General features: G+C 41.8%; 2 protein-coding genes, 1 non-coding gene and 1 pseudogene across 4 annotated transcripts in view; 2 read left to right on the top strand and 2 right to left on the bottom strand.

Moving 5' to 3' along the window:
- The window catches only part of DOCK4 (dedicator of cytokinesis 4), a 282,880-nt gene that overhangs the window by 79,481 nt on the left and 181,685 nt on the right, over nt 1-21,714 (bottom strand). For both annotated transcript variants that reach the window (XM_066633137.1, XM_066633138.1), the window contains exons 23-27: nt 19,390-19,582; nt 16,698-16,825; nt 13,836-13,970; nt 3,809-3,907; nt 2,523-2,617 (exon numbers count right to left, since the gene is read on the bottom strand). In XM_066633137.1, the coding sequence (XP_066489234.1) occupies nt 2,523-2,617; nt 3,809-3,907; nt 13,836-13,970; nt 16,698-16,825; nt 19,390-19,582 (650 nt within the window). The remainder of the gene's footprint in view (nt 1-2,522; nt 2,618-3,808; nt 3,908-13,835; nt 13,971-16,697; nt 16,826-19,389; nt 19,583-21,714) is intronic.
- On the bottom strand, nt 7,352-7,471 carry LOC136657802 (5S ribosomal RNA; annotated as a pseudogene).
- Nucleotides 9,876-11,060, top strand: LOC136657015 (N-acetyllactosaminide beta-1,3-N-acetylglucosaminyltransferase 2-like). The gene has a single exon (XM_066633579.1). It carries the CDS (start codon nt 9,876-9,878, stop codon nt 11,058-11,060), a length of 1,185 nt encoding a protein of 394 aa, XP_066489676.1.
- Nucleotides 15,348-15,420, top strand: TRNAK-UUU (transfer RNA lysine (anticodon UUU)). Its single transcript has one exon. It is a non-coding gene; the product is annotated as a tRNA-Lys (tRNA).

Genomic DNA, 21,714 nt, shown 5'->3' with positions numbered 1-21,714 from the left:
TACAATAAAATAAGGGGTGTAAAAGAACCAGTTTTACACTGGGTCAGAAAAGAATGCAAAAATTGTGAGTCAAACCTGTTGATTACAGCATTAGATGTTGGGCTCGGTCATGTCGTGAGAATGGATGATGGCCGGATCCCAAAGGATCTCCTCTATGGAGAACTCGTGCAAGGAAAGCGCCCTATGGGTAGACCACAGCTGCGATACAAGGACATCTGCAAGAGGGATCTGAAGGCCTTAGGAGTGGACCTCAACAAGTGGGAAACCCTGGCCTCTGAGCGGCCCGCTTGGAGGCAGGCTGTGCAACATGGCCTTTCCCAGTTTGAAGAGACACTTGGCCAACAGTCTGAGGCTAAGAGGCAAAGAAGGAAGGCCCATAGCCAGGGAGACAGACCAGGAACAGACTGCACTTGCTCCCAGTGTGGAAGGGATTGTCACTCCCGAATCGGCCTTTTCAGCCACACTAGACGCTGTTCCAGAACCACCTTTCAGAGCGCGATACCATAGTCTTTCGAGACTGAAGGTTGCCAACTAAGTTGGACACTAGCTAATGCCCCCTGAACCCCAATTAGCTGACCCCTGAAGCCTCTCCCACACAGCAGACAGGGGTGGCTCAAGTAGTTCAACCAAGCAACTTGCACTGTTGAAATATTCTCCTACCCTCCTCACCTACAATTGAGCTTCCAATGAATCAGGGCCTCTGAGGAAGCCATTTTGGATGACTAGATGTTGCTGAGTGCTTCTTTTGCACTGTCCTGCTGCCACTGAGGAAGGTGCATCCTCCAATTACTTTGTGTGCATGTGGGGTGCACACAAGTTTATGACAGGGCCTGTCATGGACAGGGCCTGACTCAAGGGACCCCCAGACCCTGACATTGGTATTGCCTGTTGATGTAGAATCATGCTGACTCTTTGTTGATGGCACAGCTTACAAAGAAAGAGGAATCACATTTTCCTACTGGCAAAATATAGCAGCCTGAGTGCGCATTAGAATGCAAGCACAAAAGGGGTTCTGAACCTAGAACCTGAATAATCTAAGGTAGGGATTCAAGCTAAGTACTATCACTAAGCTCCAGCAAAAACCGCAAACTATTGGTAAAAACAAGTTAGACCAGCAAACAAGTCTGTTGGAACAATGAGACTAGCTCAAAGAAAGACTGGGTTCTACATAAAAGCTGCCTGGCCAGATCCTCTCTCTGATCTGAGCAACAAGGTGGCTATGCTGCTGCCACCCCTTGCCACAATCCTGCTTCATTTCACTGACACTTCACCCCTACCTTACTGTGCCCACTGATGCCTTTCTCTTAAGACGTCCCCTTTCTGACAATGTGTTATGATAGTGCAAAGAAAATATAGATTCATATAGATTCATCACAAAGCATTACACTTAGGAAGACACATGGAAACATTCCATGACAAATGTTCACTTAAGTTTTAAGAGAAGTAGGGTAGCCATTCCAAATATTTCAGGTTGACATATGAAAAAGAAGCAGATAGCCATTTGTATACATGTTAACAGAGGTGTAAAAGCCCCTAAGAAAGAACCCAAAACCTTCCTCAAGGAGTAAACCCTGAAAATGAAACACAGCTCAACTGTAGGCAGACACCAAGATACAATTCTAATATGGAATTCTGTAAAGTTACACGCATCTAGATACAAATACACTTTATAACTGTGCCATTCTAAATGTAATTACTCAAAAGTAAATCTCAATGTGCTCAGTGTAGCATACTCCCTAGTAAATGTGTTTAGGATTGCCGCCTAAGTGACTCACACAATAGCTAATGAACTAACATCACACTTTTGGTAGCCAACACTCAACCAAAGAAAAGACCTTATAAACACAAGCAATCATTCATATGATTCAGGATCCTTTGGAAACATCACTGTAATATGATGCAAAAAATATTATTTGAAGGCTAATAAAAATAAAACCTAATGGTTTCAGGGTCAAACATTACAAACAAAGTGACTCCCTATAAATCAGATAGGCAAACAATTGTTAGGGGCAGAAATAGGAAGGAACTGTACACTGATATTGCTTCTGCTATGTTCTGATGAAAAGCAAACTTTTCTCTCCAAGATTTGAGAATTCAACAGCTTCCATAAGGAAGCAAGGAACATGTCATAAAAATTATAGGGTTAAGAAATAATCTGTCAAAAGTTTCACTTTGCATTGGAAACCAAAACATCTGAACATCAACATCAGTTTATTATTTTAATGGTGCCACTAAGCTTAAAGTTTGCAACCACCTGATTCTAGATATTTAGGTCACAGGGAATTAATGCTACCTATTTATACAGAAACAATAAGATGTGATTTGAGAGAAATGCATGTTAGACTAACACTTCGACCCTATGCATTTCTACTCAGAATAAGTTCCATTGCATTCAGTGGGACTTGTGTTGTCTGCAATGGAATTTACAAAGCATGTATAGAATTGCAGCCTATTAGCAGCATTCCCTATCCCACCCCCTTCAAAAATTAGTTCTATTTCATATGTTATTTTAGGAGACTTACTTGTTAGCAACTAAACGCATCACTGTCCAATCTTTTGGAAACATTTCTGGCCGTATTAATATTCGGAAGACAGTAAATATCTGCAATAAGAAATCCTAAGACAAAGAAATTTTAAAAATTATTTAGGTAACAGAACAGTAAGACAAAAAAATGTAATGCTTTAGCGACATTAGAACAGAAGTGTCACCATTGTAGGAACTGATGCCAGAGAGAAAGCTTGCTTTGCATGATCTATCCGGTGTCCATGCAAAGCATTTCTGGGAACAGTTACTTTGTACTGTGTGAGCTGACCCTTGGACCAGGGTTAGAAAGACATCTACTATGTGAACACCTCCTTCTAAGACTGGAAATGTCAGGCACAGAAAGAATGACATCACAATATACAGATTCCCAGAGGCCAAAAGCCAATATCATTATACCCTGTAATAGAATCATGGCATCATAATGGACATAATGAAATCAGTTTTTGGACTGGTGAAGTCTGTGGCTCTTATACTTGAAGCTGTCCAGATAATATCCACTCCTGGTGCACTTCCAGGCTTTTAGTGACCATCATCTATGATCTATAGGATTGCTTGAATGGCAAATTAAAGCCTGATCTAGGAGGTACATGTCTATGCACAATTGTCAGCCTATCGCTGAAGCTCACCATATTGATTCATCTGTGATAATAAGCAAGACTCAGTGACATTCTTTGGGGGCGGAGGAAATTTCCATCCAACTGTGCTATTAGAAAGGTGCTCAAATTGAAGTGCATGAGATGAGAAATGGACTGCAAAAAAACAAAAAAAACAACCAAAGCTATATTGTTCTAATTAGCCTGTTTCCTACACTGGGAAAATATTTAAGTACAGATAAAATGTATTGTTTTATACTTTTGGCTCTGTATTTCCATAAATCTATGTTTTAGTATTTATTACCCCTATAATAATTTTCAATATAACAAAAGTGTCCTTTAAAAAAAAATAATTTAACTCAGTTTCATATTGTTTTATGGTCAAGTAAGGATTGGAACCTGGATCTTCCACAATCCACCCCAGTGTGTTACCACGTGGACCCTCAAGCACAAAGAAGCTTGTAGCACAAATGAGCAAATCTCCAGCAATGCTGAGGACATATCCCAAGCAAGTTACAGCATGCTCAATTCTCAATGAAATAAATGAGTGTGTTTAACTTGCTCTGAACTGTGGCTCACATGTGCAAATCAATGATCATTTAAGTGAAAAATCATGAACTTGTGGGTGGAAAAGCAGCAGGGAAAATTTACAGGAATCAAAGGTACTTACTCTTAGCTCATCCCTTGTGTTGAATCTATCAAGAAGCTGCTGATAATGCCTATCTGTCATTTGCCGTAACAAAGACAGCAGACATGACACAAACTCTCCCTATAAGAAATACATATATTTTTTTTAAAAAAACCATGGAAATACACTACAAGCAAAATAGGTTACACACACACACACTTTCTTTTTTAAAGAATAATCTTTAATTCAATATACTTTCCATTTTTCTAGGTGTCTTTCCATAATGTTTAAGTGAAATATCTCACTTTTTCCTAATATTCCATTAATTTGGACAAACCCCTTTCTTTTAACTTCAAAAGAAAATAAGTGATCCTGTTCACACAGAATGATTACCTTCAGTTCATTACCTTCTAATATAATACTAGCATATGACACGTACATTGATGCTGAAACTGAAGCAGAAGGAAGTTGATACACTTTTTAAAAAATCAGCCAAAATGAATTCAACTGTTTACATAACCATGCATCTTTTTCCATTTTTTTGGTATACATGCAGATTGATTATCTTTTGGTTTGAAAAACAATTCTGTAATACAGATGCGATATAAATGGGCACACCTCCCATTTGAGCTCCATTGAAATAAGCGACAATGTGTGCAGGAAGAATGTTCAGGGCATTGTATATGCCCTTTGACTGCATAAGTGATAAGGTTTCATTTATTTGCATGCTTTCATCACAATTTACATTTCGTTAAGCCCATGATTGTCATGGGTTATGAAGACAATCCTTTCCTTACAGCAGAATCCTATGCATGTTTACTCAGAAGCCCCAATGAGTTAAATGGAATTTACTCCCAGGAATGTGTGTGCAGGATTGCAGCCTTAGTTTTATTCTTATAGCAAGGCATCTCTGGTTTCTGATTCTAGGATGGAAAGTCTAGTCTGGTATTTCTGTATAAGTCCACCTACACTTCAAAATACTTATTAATTATTCTGATAAGTGTAGAATACTTTCCTAACAAGGGGATAGAACCTGCCACCTACACTTGAATTGGGTGGTGTCTTTCTTCACAAATAACTCAAGAGCATTTGGCTCAGTATGTTGCCATAAGCAAGTACAGTACTGCATGATCTTGCTACATAGCAGTATATAATTGCCTTATGCTGTGCAATGAGTCACTGTAAAATTAAGTATTTGATGTGGTGTTCAAAACTTCTCTGCACAATGGCCTCCATAACACTTTGCAAGGACCCCAAGAGTCTATTCTTTGGTACTGTGTATAAATAAGACCACCATATAGCTTTGTAGAAAGAGTGGATGTGTGCAGATTGAAAGTGTCAAAAGGAAACCCATTAAAACGAAGCATGTTTAACTTAAGGCTATACTTATTTCACAACACTTATTTAGCAATACATATATGGGAATTGTTAAATCAAAGTCAATGGGCTTGTATTCAACCAAGCTATTGTATGAAAAAAGTATTGTATCATTTAGCACTATTGCAACTTTTCATAACTTAAAGTGATGACATTTTATTAGTAATTATGAAATCTTACAAGTCGATTATCTCAGATCTAGAGCTTGGTGTTACCATCAACGGTATCTGTAAATACAATATTTGATTTCTTGACAGGAAGTGTTGCCCTCTATCAGAAGGGGTGAAAAAATAGATGTAATATGTTATTAATTATCTACAAAATGCTGACCTCAGGAATTACTAGAATTGATTTTCCATTAGAAAAGTGTTTTGTTTTTTTAAATTTAAAGTAAAGGACTAAATGGTGCAAAACAAACAAACACAAAAACAGTTCAAAAGGCTACAAGTCAAAGAACTGAGTACACTAAATGTTTCTCTGAAAATTTTGCTGAATGAACAAAAAATAAGGGAGTTGCTCTTTGCATGCCTCCTGTTGTAAAAGATGTCAAGCATTTTAAAAAAATGCAGAGCACAATCTGACATTATTTCACCTTTTTTTTTTTTTTTTTTTTGGTGCTCCCTATGAAATAGGAGTTTGGCCTCCTTAGAGCCAGAACAAATGATACTTTTACCACAGGGTTCTGATGTTTACATGGCTGTCTAATAATAATCTCACATGGATATTTTAATATGTAGCCTGTTTGTCCATATGGTTGACAAGGTTAATATCTTCCATGATTTCAGTCTTCTCCGCCTGTTTCAAATATTTCATGTGGAAATGTGCTTTTCACTTTAAAATTATTTACTGTATAACCTGCCTTATATCAAAGGATTCAAGGCAGCTCACAACAAATGTTACAAACCAGAATGCATATGTTCAAAGGGAAAACCTGAACCCACCACAAGGTGACTGATAAAGACACGGGAAGGATCAGATTGAGATTTCCTATGGGTGTGTGTGTGGGATGGTGGTGATTTTCAGTGTACATACAGTAGGAAGGAAAATATTTAAGCCATTGCCTGATTGCCTACTCCAGTGGTGCTTTTCAATTTTTTTTTAATGTTGGAAAGCTATTGATACATCTACCAAGTATCATCAGCTGTGTTCCAAAGACAATTTTCATTCAGTTTTACATCAGAATATGAAGATATCAAATGAAATGAACTGGCGGAGGAATAGGATACAAACAGTAAAGTTTGTTTATTGTTAGGATATACAGTAATATAATCCTAATCTAATTATATATGATCTAATTCACTACCACAAGCTATAGAGATGGCTGCTGCTTAGTTTTTTAAAAACAGAAGTGCCCACCTAAATCAGGTACAAGGCCAAACAGGGATCAGAGAGGGTGGCAGAGAAAGTGTTTGCACAGCAAACAACAGGAAGGCGCACCAGACCTGGGCCTCTCAGGAGGGACCCAGGAGTGGAAACATACCCTCTTCTGCCACTGCTCCCCTCCAACTGGTATTCAGAGGCAGAGGCTTGACAACTTCATAGAGAGAACATCTGTCACTAGCTGTTACAGGGATATCAAACTCATGTCATACAGTAGGCTGAATAGCACTCATGATGCTTACTGAGGGCTGGAAGTGATTATGTCATCTGGCAGGAAATGATGTCATTAAATAGGTCAAAACCGGAAATAAGCACTCTGTAGGAACACATTAGCTGCAAATAACAGAAGAGAGGTCCTACTACTGAATAACAAATGCTGGCTGAAAACAAGGGGAATGTCGCCTTTATGTCCACTTTATGGGCTTCTCTGAGGAGATTGGTGGGCCTCTGCAGAGCACTGAACTAAACATGCCCTCAGCCTGATCCAGCAAGACTCTAAAGCAGCAATTTTCAACCTTTTTCATCTCGTGACACACTGACAAGGCACTAAAATTGTCAAGACACACCATCAGGTTTTTGACAATTGACAAGGCACACCATGCTGCCAGTGGGGGGCTCACATCCCCATTGGCCCTACTAATAAATGATCCTCCCCCAAATTCCTGTAGAACACTCACGGCACACTAGTGTGCCACGTGATTGAAAATGGCTGCTCTAAAGCATCAATTTTCAACCTGTGTATCATGGCACAATGGTGTACTGTGAATGATTGGCATGTATGCCACGGAGCTTGGTTGGCACCCTTCAGTCTCGAAAGACTATGGTATAAGCCTACAGCACCTGGTATTCCCAGGCGGTCTCCCATCCAAGTACTAACCAGGCCTGACCCTGCTTAGCTTCCAAGATCAGATGAGATTGGGCATGTGCAGGGGAGGGTCATTTATTAGTGAGGTTGTTGGGGGACATAAGCCCCTCACCTGCAGTGTGGTGTGCCTTGTCAATTACCAAAAAAACTGAAAGTGTGCCTTGACAATTACCAAAAAAACTGAAGGTGTGCCTTGAGAATTTTAGTGCTTTGTCAGTGTGCAGTGAGATGAAAAAGACTGAAAATCAGTGCTCTAAAGTTTCAAGGACCTTAAGCTTAAATACGTGTGTGTGTGTGTGTGTGTGCGCGTGCGTGCGCGCGCACATGAGAGAGAGAGCACTACTCCACACCAGCTTCAAAGGTTGGTTAACAAGCCCTGGTGGCACTAACCATGCTGTGAAGCTTCATCAGGGAAGCTGCCTAGCAAATGGGGGCTTGGATCCCAGAGCCAGCTGATGAGGGCTGCAAAACTGTGCACACTTTTCTGAGAGTAAGCCCCACTGAACTCAAGGGTCTGAGTAGGCAAGGATAGGATTGTGCCCCATCCTGTTCCTCTTCCTTTGAAATGGCAGGAGGAGGAAGAGGAGGGAAAGGAGGAAAGGGGATGATGAGTGGTCCCAGCATCTGCAAGTGGGTCTGAGGGCAAGAAATCTTTGCCTCTTTCTGGTCTTCATGCAGTCCATTTTCATCTCCTCACAGCAAAGATCAGAAGACACATGTGGTGGCTGCTTCTTTCTGGGGGCAAAAAGGCTCTGGAGGAGTCCACACTCAGGCCGCAATCCTATGAATCACTTTCCTGGGAGTAAGACCTATTGGACATGATGGGATTTACTTCTGAGTAGACATGAATGGGTTTGTGAGGGCACAACCCTAAGCTCCTCTACTCAAAAGTAAAACCCATTGTTTCAAATTGAGTTTACTCTCAGGAAGCTGCAATTCTATGCACTTTCCTGGGAGTAAGCCCCACATTGAATTCAGTGGGGCTTACTTCTGAATAGAAGGCACAGGATTGTGCTGTCAGACTACAATCCTAGGCACACTTTCCTGGGAGGGACACAACAAGACCTATTTCAGAGTAGACAGGTATAGGATTGGACTGTCAGACTGCCATTCTAGGCACAATAGGACTTACTTCTGAGTAGACAAGCATAGGATTGGCCAGTAAGGCTGCAATCCTAGCCACACTTTCCTGGGAGTAAGTCCCACTGAATTCAAAGGAGTTTACTTCTGAGTAGACTTGAATAGGATTGTGCTTTAAGGTTGCAATCCTAGGCACATTTTCTTGGAAGTCCCACTGAATTCAATGGGGTTTACTTCTGAGTAGATAGGCATAGGATTGGCCAGTAAGGCTGCAATCCTAGCCACACTTTCCTGGGAGTAAGCCCCAGTGAATTCAATGGGGTTTACTTCTGAGCAGACAGCAATAGGATTGTCAGACTGTCAGACTGCCTTTCTAGGCACAATAGGACTTACTTCTGAGTAGACAAGCATAGGATTGGCCAGTAAGGCTGCAATCCTAGCCACACTTTCCTGGGAGTAAGTCCCACTGAATTCAATGGGGTTTACTTCTGAGTAGATAGGCATAGGATTGGCCAGTAAGGCTGCAATCCTAGCCACACTTTCCTGGGAGTAAGCCCCACTGAATTCAATGGGGCTTTCTTCTGAGTAGACACACCTAGTCTTGTTCACGCCTAGAGCCCAAGCCTGGGCATGTCTACTCAGAAGCAAGCCCCATTATAGTCCACGGGCTTCCTGTCCAGTAAGTGTGGACAGGGACTGCGCCCCAAGGAGAGCCGAGTGGAGGCGGGAGCGCGTCGCCCTCCTCCTCCTCCGCCGCCGCCGCCACCCGCTGCCCCTTCCAGCAGCGCGAGAGGGGCGCGACGGGGAAGGGGCGAGGCCGGCGCCTCCTCTGCAAGCCCGCGACTTGAGGGAGAGCCCAGAAGATCGTGAGGGAAACTTGGCTGCGCCCTTCCCTCGGGGACAAAGGGGGCGCCCGCCGCCTCTCTTCGTGAGGCGGCTGAGGGGACGTCCTCCTGAAGGGGCTGAGGCGACGTTCCTGAGGCAGCCTGAGGGGACACTTCTCCTGAGGCGACTCTTCTCGTGAGGGGGCCCGAAGCACCACGCTTGTGAGGAGCCTGAGGTGACGCTCCCCGTGAGGGGGCTGAGGGGAACCTGAGGCATCTCCTCGTGAGGGAGCTGAGAGGACCCTCCTCAGGGGGCGCAGGTGAGGGGCCTGAGGCGATGCTCCTCCTCAGGGACCCGAGTCAGCTTCCCTCCCGAGGGGGCTGAGCCGACGCTCCTGAGGCAGCGCTCCTCATGGAGAGGCTGAGGGACACCTGTGAGGAACCTGAGGCGACGCTACTCATGAGGCAAGCTCCTGCGGTGGCCTGAAGCACCACGTGCAAAGGGCCTGAGGCGATACTCCCCATGCGGGGGCTGAGACAAACACTCCTGGGTGGGAGGCCACCACCACACGAGCAACGCACCATGAGGGCAGTGGCACGTGCCAGAGCCAGACTGTTGTCCCTCCTTGTGGTGGTCAACTTCCTCCTGTACGTGGTGGTGGAGCTCTTGAGGCGTGGTCACGAGCCTGCAGTCATCATCCCCCGCAGGGCCTTCTGGAAGAGTTTCACCCCGTCCAGGGCCTACTGGAACAGGCGGCAGCAGACCCTGGAGCGCCTCTACAACCCCATCCTGGCGGTGCTTTCCAACACCACTGTGGCACAGCGTGTCTCCTCTGAGGGGGCCGCCTTCTGCTCCTGCCACCCAGACCTGGCCGTGGCCTCTGAAGTGCGTGGCTTCAAGAACCTGCCGAACCGCTTCCAAGACTTCCTGCGCTACTACAGGTGTAGGGATTACCCCCTCTTGATGGACCAGCCCCACAAGTGCAGCCCCAAGGCGCCGTTCCTGCTGCTGGCCATCAAGTCCGCCATCCCCCATATTGACCGACGTCAAGCCATCCGCAAGTCATGGGGCAAAGAAGTCACCTCTGGAGACTTCACCATCGCCAGGGTCTTCCTCTTGGGTCAGACCCCGCCAGAGGACAACTTCCCTGATCTCTCCGACCTGTTGCAGTTTGAGAGCCAGACCCATAGGGACATTCTTCTGTGGGACTACAAGGACACCTTCTTCAACCTGACTCTGAAGGAAGTGCTGTTCCTGAAATGGGCCACCCGCACCTGCCCAGGTGCACGGTTCGTCTTCAAGGGCGATGACGATGTCTTCGTGAATACCTACCAGGTCTTGGATTACCTGAAGAGCTTAACCAAGTCTAAAGCAGAAAACCTATTCATTGGCGACGTGATCAAAGACGCCAGGCCCAAACGCGAAAAGAAACTAAAATACTATATCCCGGAAACTATCTATAGAGGCTTTTATCCTCCATACGCGGGAGGTGGCGGGTATCTCTATTCTGGGAAACTGGTGCCTAAGTTGACCAACATATCTGACCAGGTCCTCCTTTATCCTATCGATGATGTGTACACCGGGATGTGCCTCCGGAAACTCGGCCTTGCCCCAGAGAAACACAGAGGCTTCAAGACATTTGATATCAAAAAGAAACACAGGGACAACATTTGTAATTACACAAAACTCATTTTGGTTCACAGCAGAAAACCTCAGGAAATCGTTAAGATTTGGAAACACTTGCAGGATCCACACTTGAATTGTTAAAAATACATGTGTGCCATGTCTAAAAATCTCCACATGTGGTTTAAATTTTCTTGGCTAAATGGTTAACTGTAGCCAGTGTTGATTGGCAAAATAAGTCAACAAATTAAGACAGACTGATTCAAAATGTAAGGCTACATCAGTAACTGAGCACATTTAAGGATATGGCATGAGGATATAATCCTTATCTTTCTACTGTTGTGTTTCAGTATTTTCACCTAATAAAGCACTGAAGAAATGATAGTCTTCAGAAGTTGTGATTAAGTTGAGGAAATGATTACTTTGCCCTGTGATACTGGAATTATGGTTTTCCTGTTCTCTAGTGCTAGTACTAGTCATGTAATTCTGATAGTTGATTCCATACATTTTTTAAAAATTGTTTAGCTGAGATTAGAGGTCTCTGAAATTATGCTGTAACTCAGTTTCAGTAACCTACGTAAAGGAACAGGATAGAGAATTACCTAGTTACTGAATTTTGGGGGATAGCACTTTCCGTTTTTAAAAATTCCTGTATTGATCTGCCACTGAACCATATTCAGTTAAATGCGAAACAAACACTGATGCAGTCTATAAAGTGATAATGAATTTAACAGTTCAAATTATATATATTTTTCAGAAACCTATACTTCTTAAAGATTGACATATTATTTGGGAGATTAAAGGCCCAGTCCTATCCAATTTTCCAGCACTGGTGCAGCCACAATGCAGCCCTGAGGTAAGGCATCAAATGTTGCCATACCCTTAGGCCTCTGGGACTGCTTCCCCACCACAGGATGCAGTGCACACCCCGTTGGCACTGTTGCACCAGCACTGGAAAATTGGATAGGATTGGGCCCTAAGACTGCAATCCTTTACACACTTATCTTGAACACAGCTTATTTCCAAGCATACAGGGCATAGAATTGCTCTTTAAATGTGCTTGTCCAGTAACTGAATCTGACATTAAACATTTCACACTTTTAAACTTGCATCAAAACTACATACTCGCATTTTACTTAACATTTGCCCAGTCATCAATTTTTGATATTGATTTTTAAAAAACACCAGAGAGCTTGATTTGACAGAATTTATTGGTATGTGAAATTACTCATTGATTCATAAGAGCTGGGTCTCTTCTTCAGGCTAGACTTGCAACCTCATAGAAATGTGATGATTTTTGATATCCCAAATATAAGTGAACCATAAACTTGTAAGATGTATCTTCAAGGACCAGGTCCTTAAATTCTAGAACTCCTAGCTACTATATCTGTGCCATATGAGACAATGACACAAAACAATGGCATGTATTTATATACCTAGAAGTGCCTGTGTTTATTCAGATTGGATACCAAAATACTTTCTTCAGTATACTTAAGAAATGTTTATACAGTGTTGTTAGGCATACTTAAATAGTGTATTTAAAAGTGTTAAAATATAAGACGGTAAATAAAGTTACAATAATTGCATTTGATTTTGGAAACAAAAGGTAAGCCAGTCATAAGGATGGTTACAGCTAATAGGCAAAGGAAGAATTTGCACATGCAATGACTGCGCAGCAGGAGCGAGAATGTAGCCCTTTCTTGATTTCTTAACTATGCTAAGCTTTCAGTAAGGTTAGCATTCACTGTCTGGCCTATGATTCAATCAAATTGGATTGCTAGGAAATTACGGTTTTGAAGGTCATTTCTGGCCCAGTTTTTTGTCAGTTTGCTTTCGTGCACAAACCATGTTGCTGAAAAGCTTCTAGGTTTGTTGGAAGCTTTGAATAGCCTGCCAAGCTTCAGAAAGTGCTCTTTGCTCATTTGCATAGTCCTAATAAGTACTCTTACCTGATAGTTCTCTTATGTCTAAAACAATAGACCAACATCGCAGCATAAGTTCATGTACTAGACTCTGTTTCACCAGATGTATGCTCAGTAAGCAAATGTATATCTTTATGTTTCACTGCGTATTTTTAATTTTGTATAGTGTTTTCATTTTTATGAAGTTAAAAAATTTTGAAAATAAAATTACACACACACAGGTATAGAGACAAAATAAATAGTGGAGTCAAATCACCAGGAAATACAGGAGGTCTGTGCAATTCTATGAAAAGTTTCTAAATAGAGCCCAATCCTATCCAACTTTCCAGCACTGATGCAGCCATGCCAATGGGGTGTGTGCTACATCCTGCAGTGGGGGGGGGGGGGGCAGTCACAAAGCCCTCCTCGAGGTAAGGGAATATTTGCTCCCTTAGCTCAGGGCTGCACTAAGGCCGCATTGGCATGGGAAAGTTGGATAGGGTTGGGCCCTTATAGAGCCAATTGCTCATTGGCTATTCACTGTAGCAGTAAGTGGCAATAGTGTTCTCCCAGAGCGGTTAATTAACCCTGCAAAGTGACAAAATATAATGACTAGTGATTCAATTAAAAGAAAAGCTCATCAATTCTTGCTCAGTCTTGCCTAAGAGTTATTCATTTCAGGTTCGTGATATATCTATTTACTCTCCCTGGGCTTGGTAAAGTACTCCAGAGAGGGTGATCAATACATAAAATTTATCATACCAATTCACATACTTCTCGATGGATTTTAATGTATGACAACGCTCACATGTACATGGGAAATTGTCCTGACAGTAGGGTTTAGCAGAAATCCTTGTGTATGCTGATGTTGTGTACTCACCTTGGAACACAGGCACACAATTTGGATTGGCCCTTTTTTATTTTTATTCACTGTAAGAAAGTGGGGGAAGGGAGTGGGGGGAGCAATAAATTACAGCTTCAATCTACACATCAAGTTATTTCTGTTCTTAACACTTACAGTCACATCTTGAAACTGAAGCCTTGTGGCAGATCCTGCTGGCTGAGGCTGGCTTGTGATCTCCAAGATAGTTCTGAGCAGTACATCTAGCAAACTGTTCACAATTACATCTATTTCTTCTAAAACTGATTTTTCCTTTTGTTCATGTAAAACAAAATACATACATACATATATATATATATACATAGATTAGTATTAAGGAATAACAATTTAAAGTTTCCTTATCCAATTATCACAAACTGAATTGTGTTCAAGGGGAGAATTATGCATTTCACCCTTCAGTAGATGTAACTCTGCCAGAGGCAGAAAAGAAATTCCACTGTCTTTAATAAGTGTACCCTTCTAAGGTTGCAATCCTATCCTCACATACTTGGGAGTAAATTCCATTGACTATAATAAGCCTTACCTTAGAATAGACATGCATAGGATTGCGCTCTAAATTAACCAAACTGGATTCAAATAAGAAAGACCACTAGATGGTCAGACATTTGTATACAAATTGCATAAAAGCCCCTTTCACACATACTAAGTGTCTGAATAAATACACAGAGGATAGGTTTTGCCCTTAACCTATGCAAGTTTGGATCATCTGTGAGAATACCATGCACAGCTGATGAGTATTCATACAAAGAGGTTGGTGAAAACAGCGATAACGAAATAAAAACACATAACACTGCTTTCTGCACTTCTCATTTTTGTAAAAAGAAAAGAAAAGAAACCCCAAATCTGCAAAAATTAAAATAAAACCATTTTATTTGAGTTTTATTTATTATTTAATGGGTATGTGTACATGGGTAATGACTGGCTGCATCTGCTGACACTGTTCCAACTACCTAGTACACTTTTAAAACAATTATAATTTATAATTATAATGTAAATTTTGAATAAAAACACGTAACACCGCTTTCTGCACATCTAACTTTTGGAAAACACTTAAATCCGTGAAAAAATAAAACTTTTCTTCTCCCACCTCTACTCACAGGTCAGGAGTAGAGACTACCATGTTTCCTCACTGTGCATTTATTGTGGCTACTTAAAATATCTAAAAAGGGCATCAGTAATATCTTTTTCCCAGCTGGATTTCAAAAGGAATATGGAACAAGGTTTATGAAAAGTACAGAGTCAGGGTTCCTCCCTCCAAACATCATAGCCGGAGAAAGCATTCATGTCTGTACAACAAGAGAAAATGTGCTTAAAGATTTATGAGGCCTGCATAGAATACTACTGAAAACAGATTAAATTCTGCAAGCACAAATACGTTCTTGGCTGCCATTAAAATCTCTCTAATCCTTTTGCTACAAAATGTTATGTTTTATACATGCGAAGACTGTCTCATTTTCAAGCTTCAGTTCCTGGATGCCTCTGCAAGGTCTCCCTTGCCTAATCCAATATTGCTTTGTGTGCATGAATGAACTGCTGCTACAGTCCAGTGTCTGTCAAGTTTGTACCTTGGCTTTCTCTGTAGGAGAGGTAGACTTACCTGCTCAGGTTTCCTCTGTCCTTTGCTAGAGCGCCTGGATAGCTCAGTTGGTAGAGCATCAGACTTTTAATCTGAGGGTCCAGGGTTCAAGTCCCTGTTTGGGTGGAATGATTTTGCCACAGGATGTAGTGATGGCATCTGGTCTGGATGCCTTTAAAAGGGGATTGGACAAGTTTCTGGAGGAAAAATCCATTATGGGTTACAAGCCATGATGTGTATGTGCAACCTCCTGATTTTAGAAATGGGCTATGTCAGAATGCCAGATGCAAGGGAGGGCACCAGGATGTATTGGCAACCTTCAGTCTCGAAAGACTATGGTATTGCGCTCTGAAAGGTGGTTCTGGCACAGCGTCTAGTGTGGCTGAAGGATGAGGTCTCTTGTTATCTGGTATGCTCCCTGGGGCATTTGGTGGGCCGCTGTGAGATACAGGAAGCTGGACTAGATGGGCCTATGGCCTGATCCAGTGAGGCTGTTCTTATGTTTATGAAGAGAGTTGGTCTATTTGTCATTCTTTTGGGTCACCATTCTTAGGGTGTTTTTAATTAACACAAAAGAACATGTAAATACAATAACCCAAAAATAAATACAAAACCAAGCAGGCTCAAAAAGTATTGATTTAGTGTCAGGTGGCAGGGACAAAGTGAACTTAAGGAAGGACAGGACAAACCTGTTTGTCCAAATATAAAGAGTCATGGTGTTCAAGAACATGGTTAGTTCAGATTTCATCTCCATTATACTGTTGTTAGTAATAATAATAATAATAATAATAATAATAATAATAATAATAATAATAATAATAATAATCTCAAGCAGAGCTCTCTTTCAGTGGTACTCTTCTGTGTAGGCACTGCTGGTTCATGAGTAAGATATTTAACTCAGCAATGACCCAGGTAAAACACACTATACAGAGAAACGCTAAACATTCTTCTTGCCACTTTTTCCAAGTATGCAGTTGTCAGCAACAGAAATGGTCACAGAGCAGCGTAGACATACTCATGGTGTGTAGTGTGTCCTTTTTATCCACAGATCCGGGACTCGGGGATTTCATCCACTATGGTTCCAACCCCACAGCTGAGGATGCACTGAGGACCTCCCAGATGTGACAGGAACAAAGTTCTGGTCACATTCAGGAGGTTTTCTGAGACACTCAGAAAGGTCCCTGGAGGTGCCGGTTTCATGAAAACCAGAATTGCCCTTCCAATGCTTCCAGGAGCCTTTTTGAGACCTGTAGAGGCCGTGTGTAGCCACAGATGGATCCCCTGCAGGTACCAAAGTCAGACCTATATATAATTTCACTACCCCTTCAGACAGGTGAGGATTTTTAATTTTATTTTACAGCTATTAAAAAACTCAGTTACAAGTCCTGTTAAGTTATACTTACTGAACTATTTTTCTTGATGAGGCAAAATATGTTGCTAAGGATTCGGGCACACATTACCAGATCCTTTTGCTCTTGCAGATGCACATAGAGGTGATGCAAAACGACTGGTAGCAAAATACAGCGTGATTCTGGGAAAATGGAAATAGCGTGTGAACACTTCTTTAGGGGCATTTTCCCCCGTGATCCTCTAATTAAGGATCAAATCAAAACCTTCACTGGTTGAAGTTGTACAGAGTTCTCATGGAATTGCACCAACAGTTTTCATATAGGAAATTCCCTGGTTGAAAGTATCCACATTTGAAAAATTATATCCTATATCAAAAGCTACCACCTTCATTCCCCAGGATGACAGAACATATGAAAGGGGAGAAGTTGTGTTCAAGCCTCTTGAGACATGAGGATTTCCAATGGAAATATTATAGTTTTTATATGAAGCATGAGAAGTTTCTTACAAAAGCTCAGCAGACTACAGATACAGAAACAGTACAACATACTACAGCAAACTTGGGCCCAAATCCTAACCAACTTTCTAGCTCTGACATAGCTGTGCCAATGGGGCATGTGCTGCATCCTGCAGTTGAGGGGCAGTCACGGAGGCCTCCTCAAGGTAGGGGAATGTTTGTTCCCTTACCTTGAAGCTGCATCGCCCTTACCTCAGTGTTGGAAAGTTGGGTAGGATTGCATCCTTAATGTCTAACTATCAGACAGGTAGGTCTATTAGGTCTAACTGGGTTTATTTCACCCACTTAGGACCTAATGTTCATCTATTTCAGATAATTTAGAGCCAGGCCTCATTCACTTTAGACATGGCAAATCTGTCACAACATGAACTGAGCCTTTAATTACAGAATTCTGTTTGGATTTCCCATGTGACTTCAACCTGATTTTTGAAAAATGACTAGACAAAATGAATAGACTCAGTTTTAATCTCTGAGCTTTACCATGAAACATTTCCTATATCCTAAAATAATTTATATGAATTTCCTGAGTTTGAGGGATGTCATATGCCACTCGGATAATGAAAAAGTCAGGTATCAAGAAATGCCTGGAGCAGCAGTGGAAAGCCAACATGACTTCATGCCATAGATTAAGGAACTGTCTGCCTCTGCCTTTGCTACAGAAAACATGGAACTCCCACTGTGCTGTATAAATCTGATTAGCAGTTAAATCAAGATTTTAAAAAGAAAATGGTTCATTATAGAAAGCTCTCTTTTGTCTTAGAAGTATGAACAATCTGTTTGCACGGCCTACAAATTCTTTCCTTACTATGCTACTTTTCCACAATCAATAGCAAAGAATATTGTAAACACTTCAAAGTGGTCATTTTCACCCTCTGAGACAGGGATGTTTAATTATACTCAGATCACAGTAAGTCTCAGCTTTACCCCTGGACATGATGTCTTATTTTTCCAAAGTAATGGCTGAGTGCATTTTTAAGTTTCTAGAAAAGTAGGGGAATTTCCAGTTGGGGCTGAGGAGAGTCAACTTGGGGGGTGGGGGTCAAAGGGTACATCATAAATCAGTCAGACTTCTCCCCCCCACACACACATTCTATAAATTAAATTTACCACACTTGAAATAATACTAATAGAAAGTTGAACTTGGATCTGAGAGACCTATATATAAACTGATCTGATTGATGAACTTCTCTCTGAGCAGACATGGGCCAATCTGCATCTCTCCCAGGCTAGGTTCCGGATCTGGCAGTGGTGTGAAAATCTTCCACATGATGGACACCATCCATGTAGATGTACATGTTATGGTCAGCACAGAGAGCATTTGCCACACCAAGGCTGTTTCCAATGAGCTCCACATGGTGATTTATCACATATTGGGGTTATAAATTCATCTAATCAAGATTTTTTTTTTTAAGGTAGAAGTTTTTTTTAAATTGATGTTTAATTTTAAAGTATACATTCGACTTCTATTTACATAATCATACATCAACAATCTTTTTCCCCCTTTTTTCCCTCCCCCCTTGAAGAGCGACCCTTTAAGTATTTATATCTGCAGCCATAAGCACACCTTTTGGATTTTATCCATTATAACAGTATTGGCCCCCCCTTCCCTTACCCATTTTATATATCTCAACCATTTCTTTTTTATCTCGGTTTTCTTATCTTCCCATGTCTTATCCTGTTTCAGTATTGATACTATGTCTGATTGTATCCATTCATATAAATACCAATTCCATTTTTCCAGTCTATTTTAATGCATCTTTCCACCCATATGCTATAACTGCATGGATAGCTAGAATCATAGCTTTGAATAAATCCAGATTATATTTTTTTACTTTATTATTTCCCAAAACTCCCATAAATAACATCTTCCCAGTCCTACCTGGACATGCTAAGGATTGAACTGGCAAGTTTTTGCACCCAAAATGTGTATTCTAACACTGATCCATGACACTATCCCCAGCCATCAACAAGAGCACTAAAAATGTATGTGTTCAAATCTAACATTTAAAACAATTGCAAACTTTTTCTCCTCCACAAGATGCAACTTTTTCCCCAGTCCTACAGCTTTAGAACAGAAATATTTGAACATTATTATAATTGTTAGTGTGAAAGAAATATTTCCATAAAAGCAAACACAACATTTTCTGCTTTAATGTTGTACTGGAGTCAGATGATCAATGAATCAAGTGGACTTTTTAAACTACAGAGTAATCATAGATTTGCCATTCTACCTGGGTTGGTGTACAGTTGACTCTCCACTGTTTTTCCAATGCATTGGAGCTTCACAGCTTGAAGGGATTCATCAGCATTTGTGATGGTTGGCAAGCTTCCTAGGGTATCACGCACCAAATTTGCCACCTCTCTCACATCAAACAACTTCAGCAGCTCTGAGTATACAGCTGGGAAGGAGTTGAGAAAGACTGCCTAAAGGCAACAGAAAAAAGGGGGTCAATCAGAATTTTGTAAGATATTATGAATCTGAGATATCCATCAAAGGAGTAAGGAGGAAATCTGTAATTTATTTCTATTTTGAATCTATTCTTCAAACGTTCTTTATTTCTTTGCTAAAGAGTTCAGTTCCTTATCCAGTAAAATCAGTAATAGTTGGACCACGAAATACACAGACGGGGTCTGTTCCTAGACCCACTGCCCCAGATACAGAAATCCTTAGATAATGGAATTCATGGGTGGGGTTCAAAAAGAGCTCCGGACACAACCAGAAGTGCCTTCCGGTCATGTCTAGAGATCAGACCTTGCACAATGATTTGGAATCTTCGCTGAGTCAAATTTGCAGGTTCCAAACCCACAGATTAAGAGGACCCACCTGATTTGTAAATACTATTATAAATGGCTATTGCATCATCCCACAGGCTTCATATACAGACTAATAAAGCAAGCTCTGGAGAGTTTTGGTGTTCCTTGCAGTATGCATGTTGGCCAACATTCTTGAGTTCCCTGGAACTTGTTTTTCAGGGGACATATTTTTACATTGGACCTGGTCTTTGTAATACAACGTTGTCTGGGATGCTCAGGAAGATCTCTGCCTGTGCAACACTGGTGGAAAGAGAGACTGGTGAATAGATGTTCTGTCTTGGACAAATGGGCAGGGGGAAAACACGAGCCCTGAATTTCTTCCAGTTTTATGATTTTAGGAAAACGCAAGACAGATAGTATAAGTGCCAAAGAGTGTAATTTTGCAACTACAGTGAACCCACCTTATAAGTGGGTTCAGCACCAGTGAATTTGATTCCGCTGATGACATGTGCTGGAGGGCCTCATTTGACTTTGTGGATACAACCAGAAGAGTCTTCTGGTGGCTTCTGGGAGGTCCTTGAGGCCCTCCCTGTGATTTCATTATCCATGGATATTGGTAACCACAGGAGGTCTGGGAATGGATCCCATACAGATACCAAGGGCCAACTCTACTAGGTATAATTCCTGAATTATGCTCTCCACTTTTTTTCCTTTCTGAAATGGGAGATATTGCATTCTTGTTAATTATCTGTAAGTTTAGAACAAAGATTTGAGGGTAACAGAAAAACAGTTAAGATGACCAAGACAGATAGTAGATAAAAACAAGAAATTAGATAATTGACAGACTACAACCAGAGAGATAGGATAGCACAGTGGTTCTCAAATGGGTGGGTCGCGACCCACCAGTTCATGTAATGCTTCCCCTGTCCCGTTAAGGGGCGGAGGAAGGGGAGGGAGGCAGCGACATGATTCCCAGGATCGCGTTGCTAAGGGGGGCGAGGGGGGTGATTTGCACTTATTTCAAGAAGGCAGGGCTGCAGCAGGCTGCAGGAGGTGCGGGGAGCCCTGCGCAGCCCTGCACAGCACTTCCGGAGTCTTGGAACGTTCGCTAAAAGTGGGCACAAAGCACTTCCATTTTGCAGAGGTGCTTTGCGCCTGCTTTTAGTGAACGTTCCAAGCCTCGGAGAGCACTGGGCAGGGCTGTGCAGGGCTCCCTGCACCTCCTGCAGCCTGCTGCAGCCCTGCCTACATAACGTGAGTGCAAAGCACCCCCCTCGCCCTCCTTAGCAACGTGATCCTGGGGATCGCGTCACTGCCCTAGCCCCTCCTCCACAAGAACTTACTAAGGGAGTAAAGCTCCCTCAAAGTTTGAGAACACCTGGGATAGCAGATTCATGATACTTTTGGAAGATTCCAGGGAACTCAATTAACTCATTGTTCTGTTTGTTAGCTTGGCCAAGAGCTTGATTTCAAAAACCCATCAGTTTTTTTGACTCAATTCTGCCATCAGTACATTGATAGAATAAAGCATATTATACATTATTACAGCTGAAAGCAACCCAGAAGTATGAGAACATAAGAGGAGCCCTACTGGATCAGGCCAAAGGCCCATCTATTCCAGTTTCCTGTATCTCACAGTACCCCATCAGATGCCCTAGGAAGCACTCAAGACCACAAGATATCGACATCTCGTTGCCTCTCCCTTGCATCTGATATTCTGAGGTAGCCTACTTCTAAAACAAAGGAGGTTGCACATACCCATCCTGGCTTGCAACCTGTGATGGATTTTTTCTTCATAAATC

The sequence above is a fragment of the Tiliqua scincoides genome, chromosome 7, assembly GCF_035046505.1.
Source record: "Tiliqua scincoides isolate rTilSci1 chromosome 7, rTilSci1.hap2, whole genome shotgun sequence".
Taxonomy (NCBI): domain Eukaryota; kingdom Metazoa; phylum Chordata; class Lepidosauria; order Squamata; family Scincidae; genus Tiliqua; species Tiliqua scincoides.
Note: the sequence above shows the minus strand (reverse complement) of the source record. Positions and strands in the feature narration are given on the sequence as shown.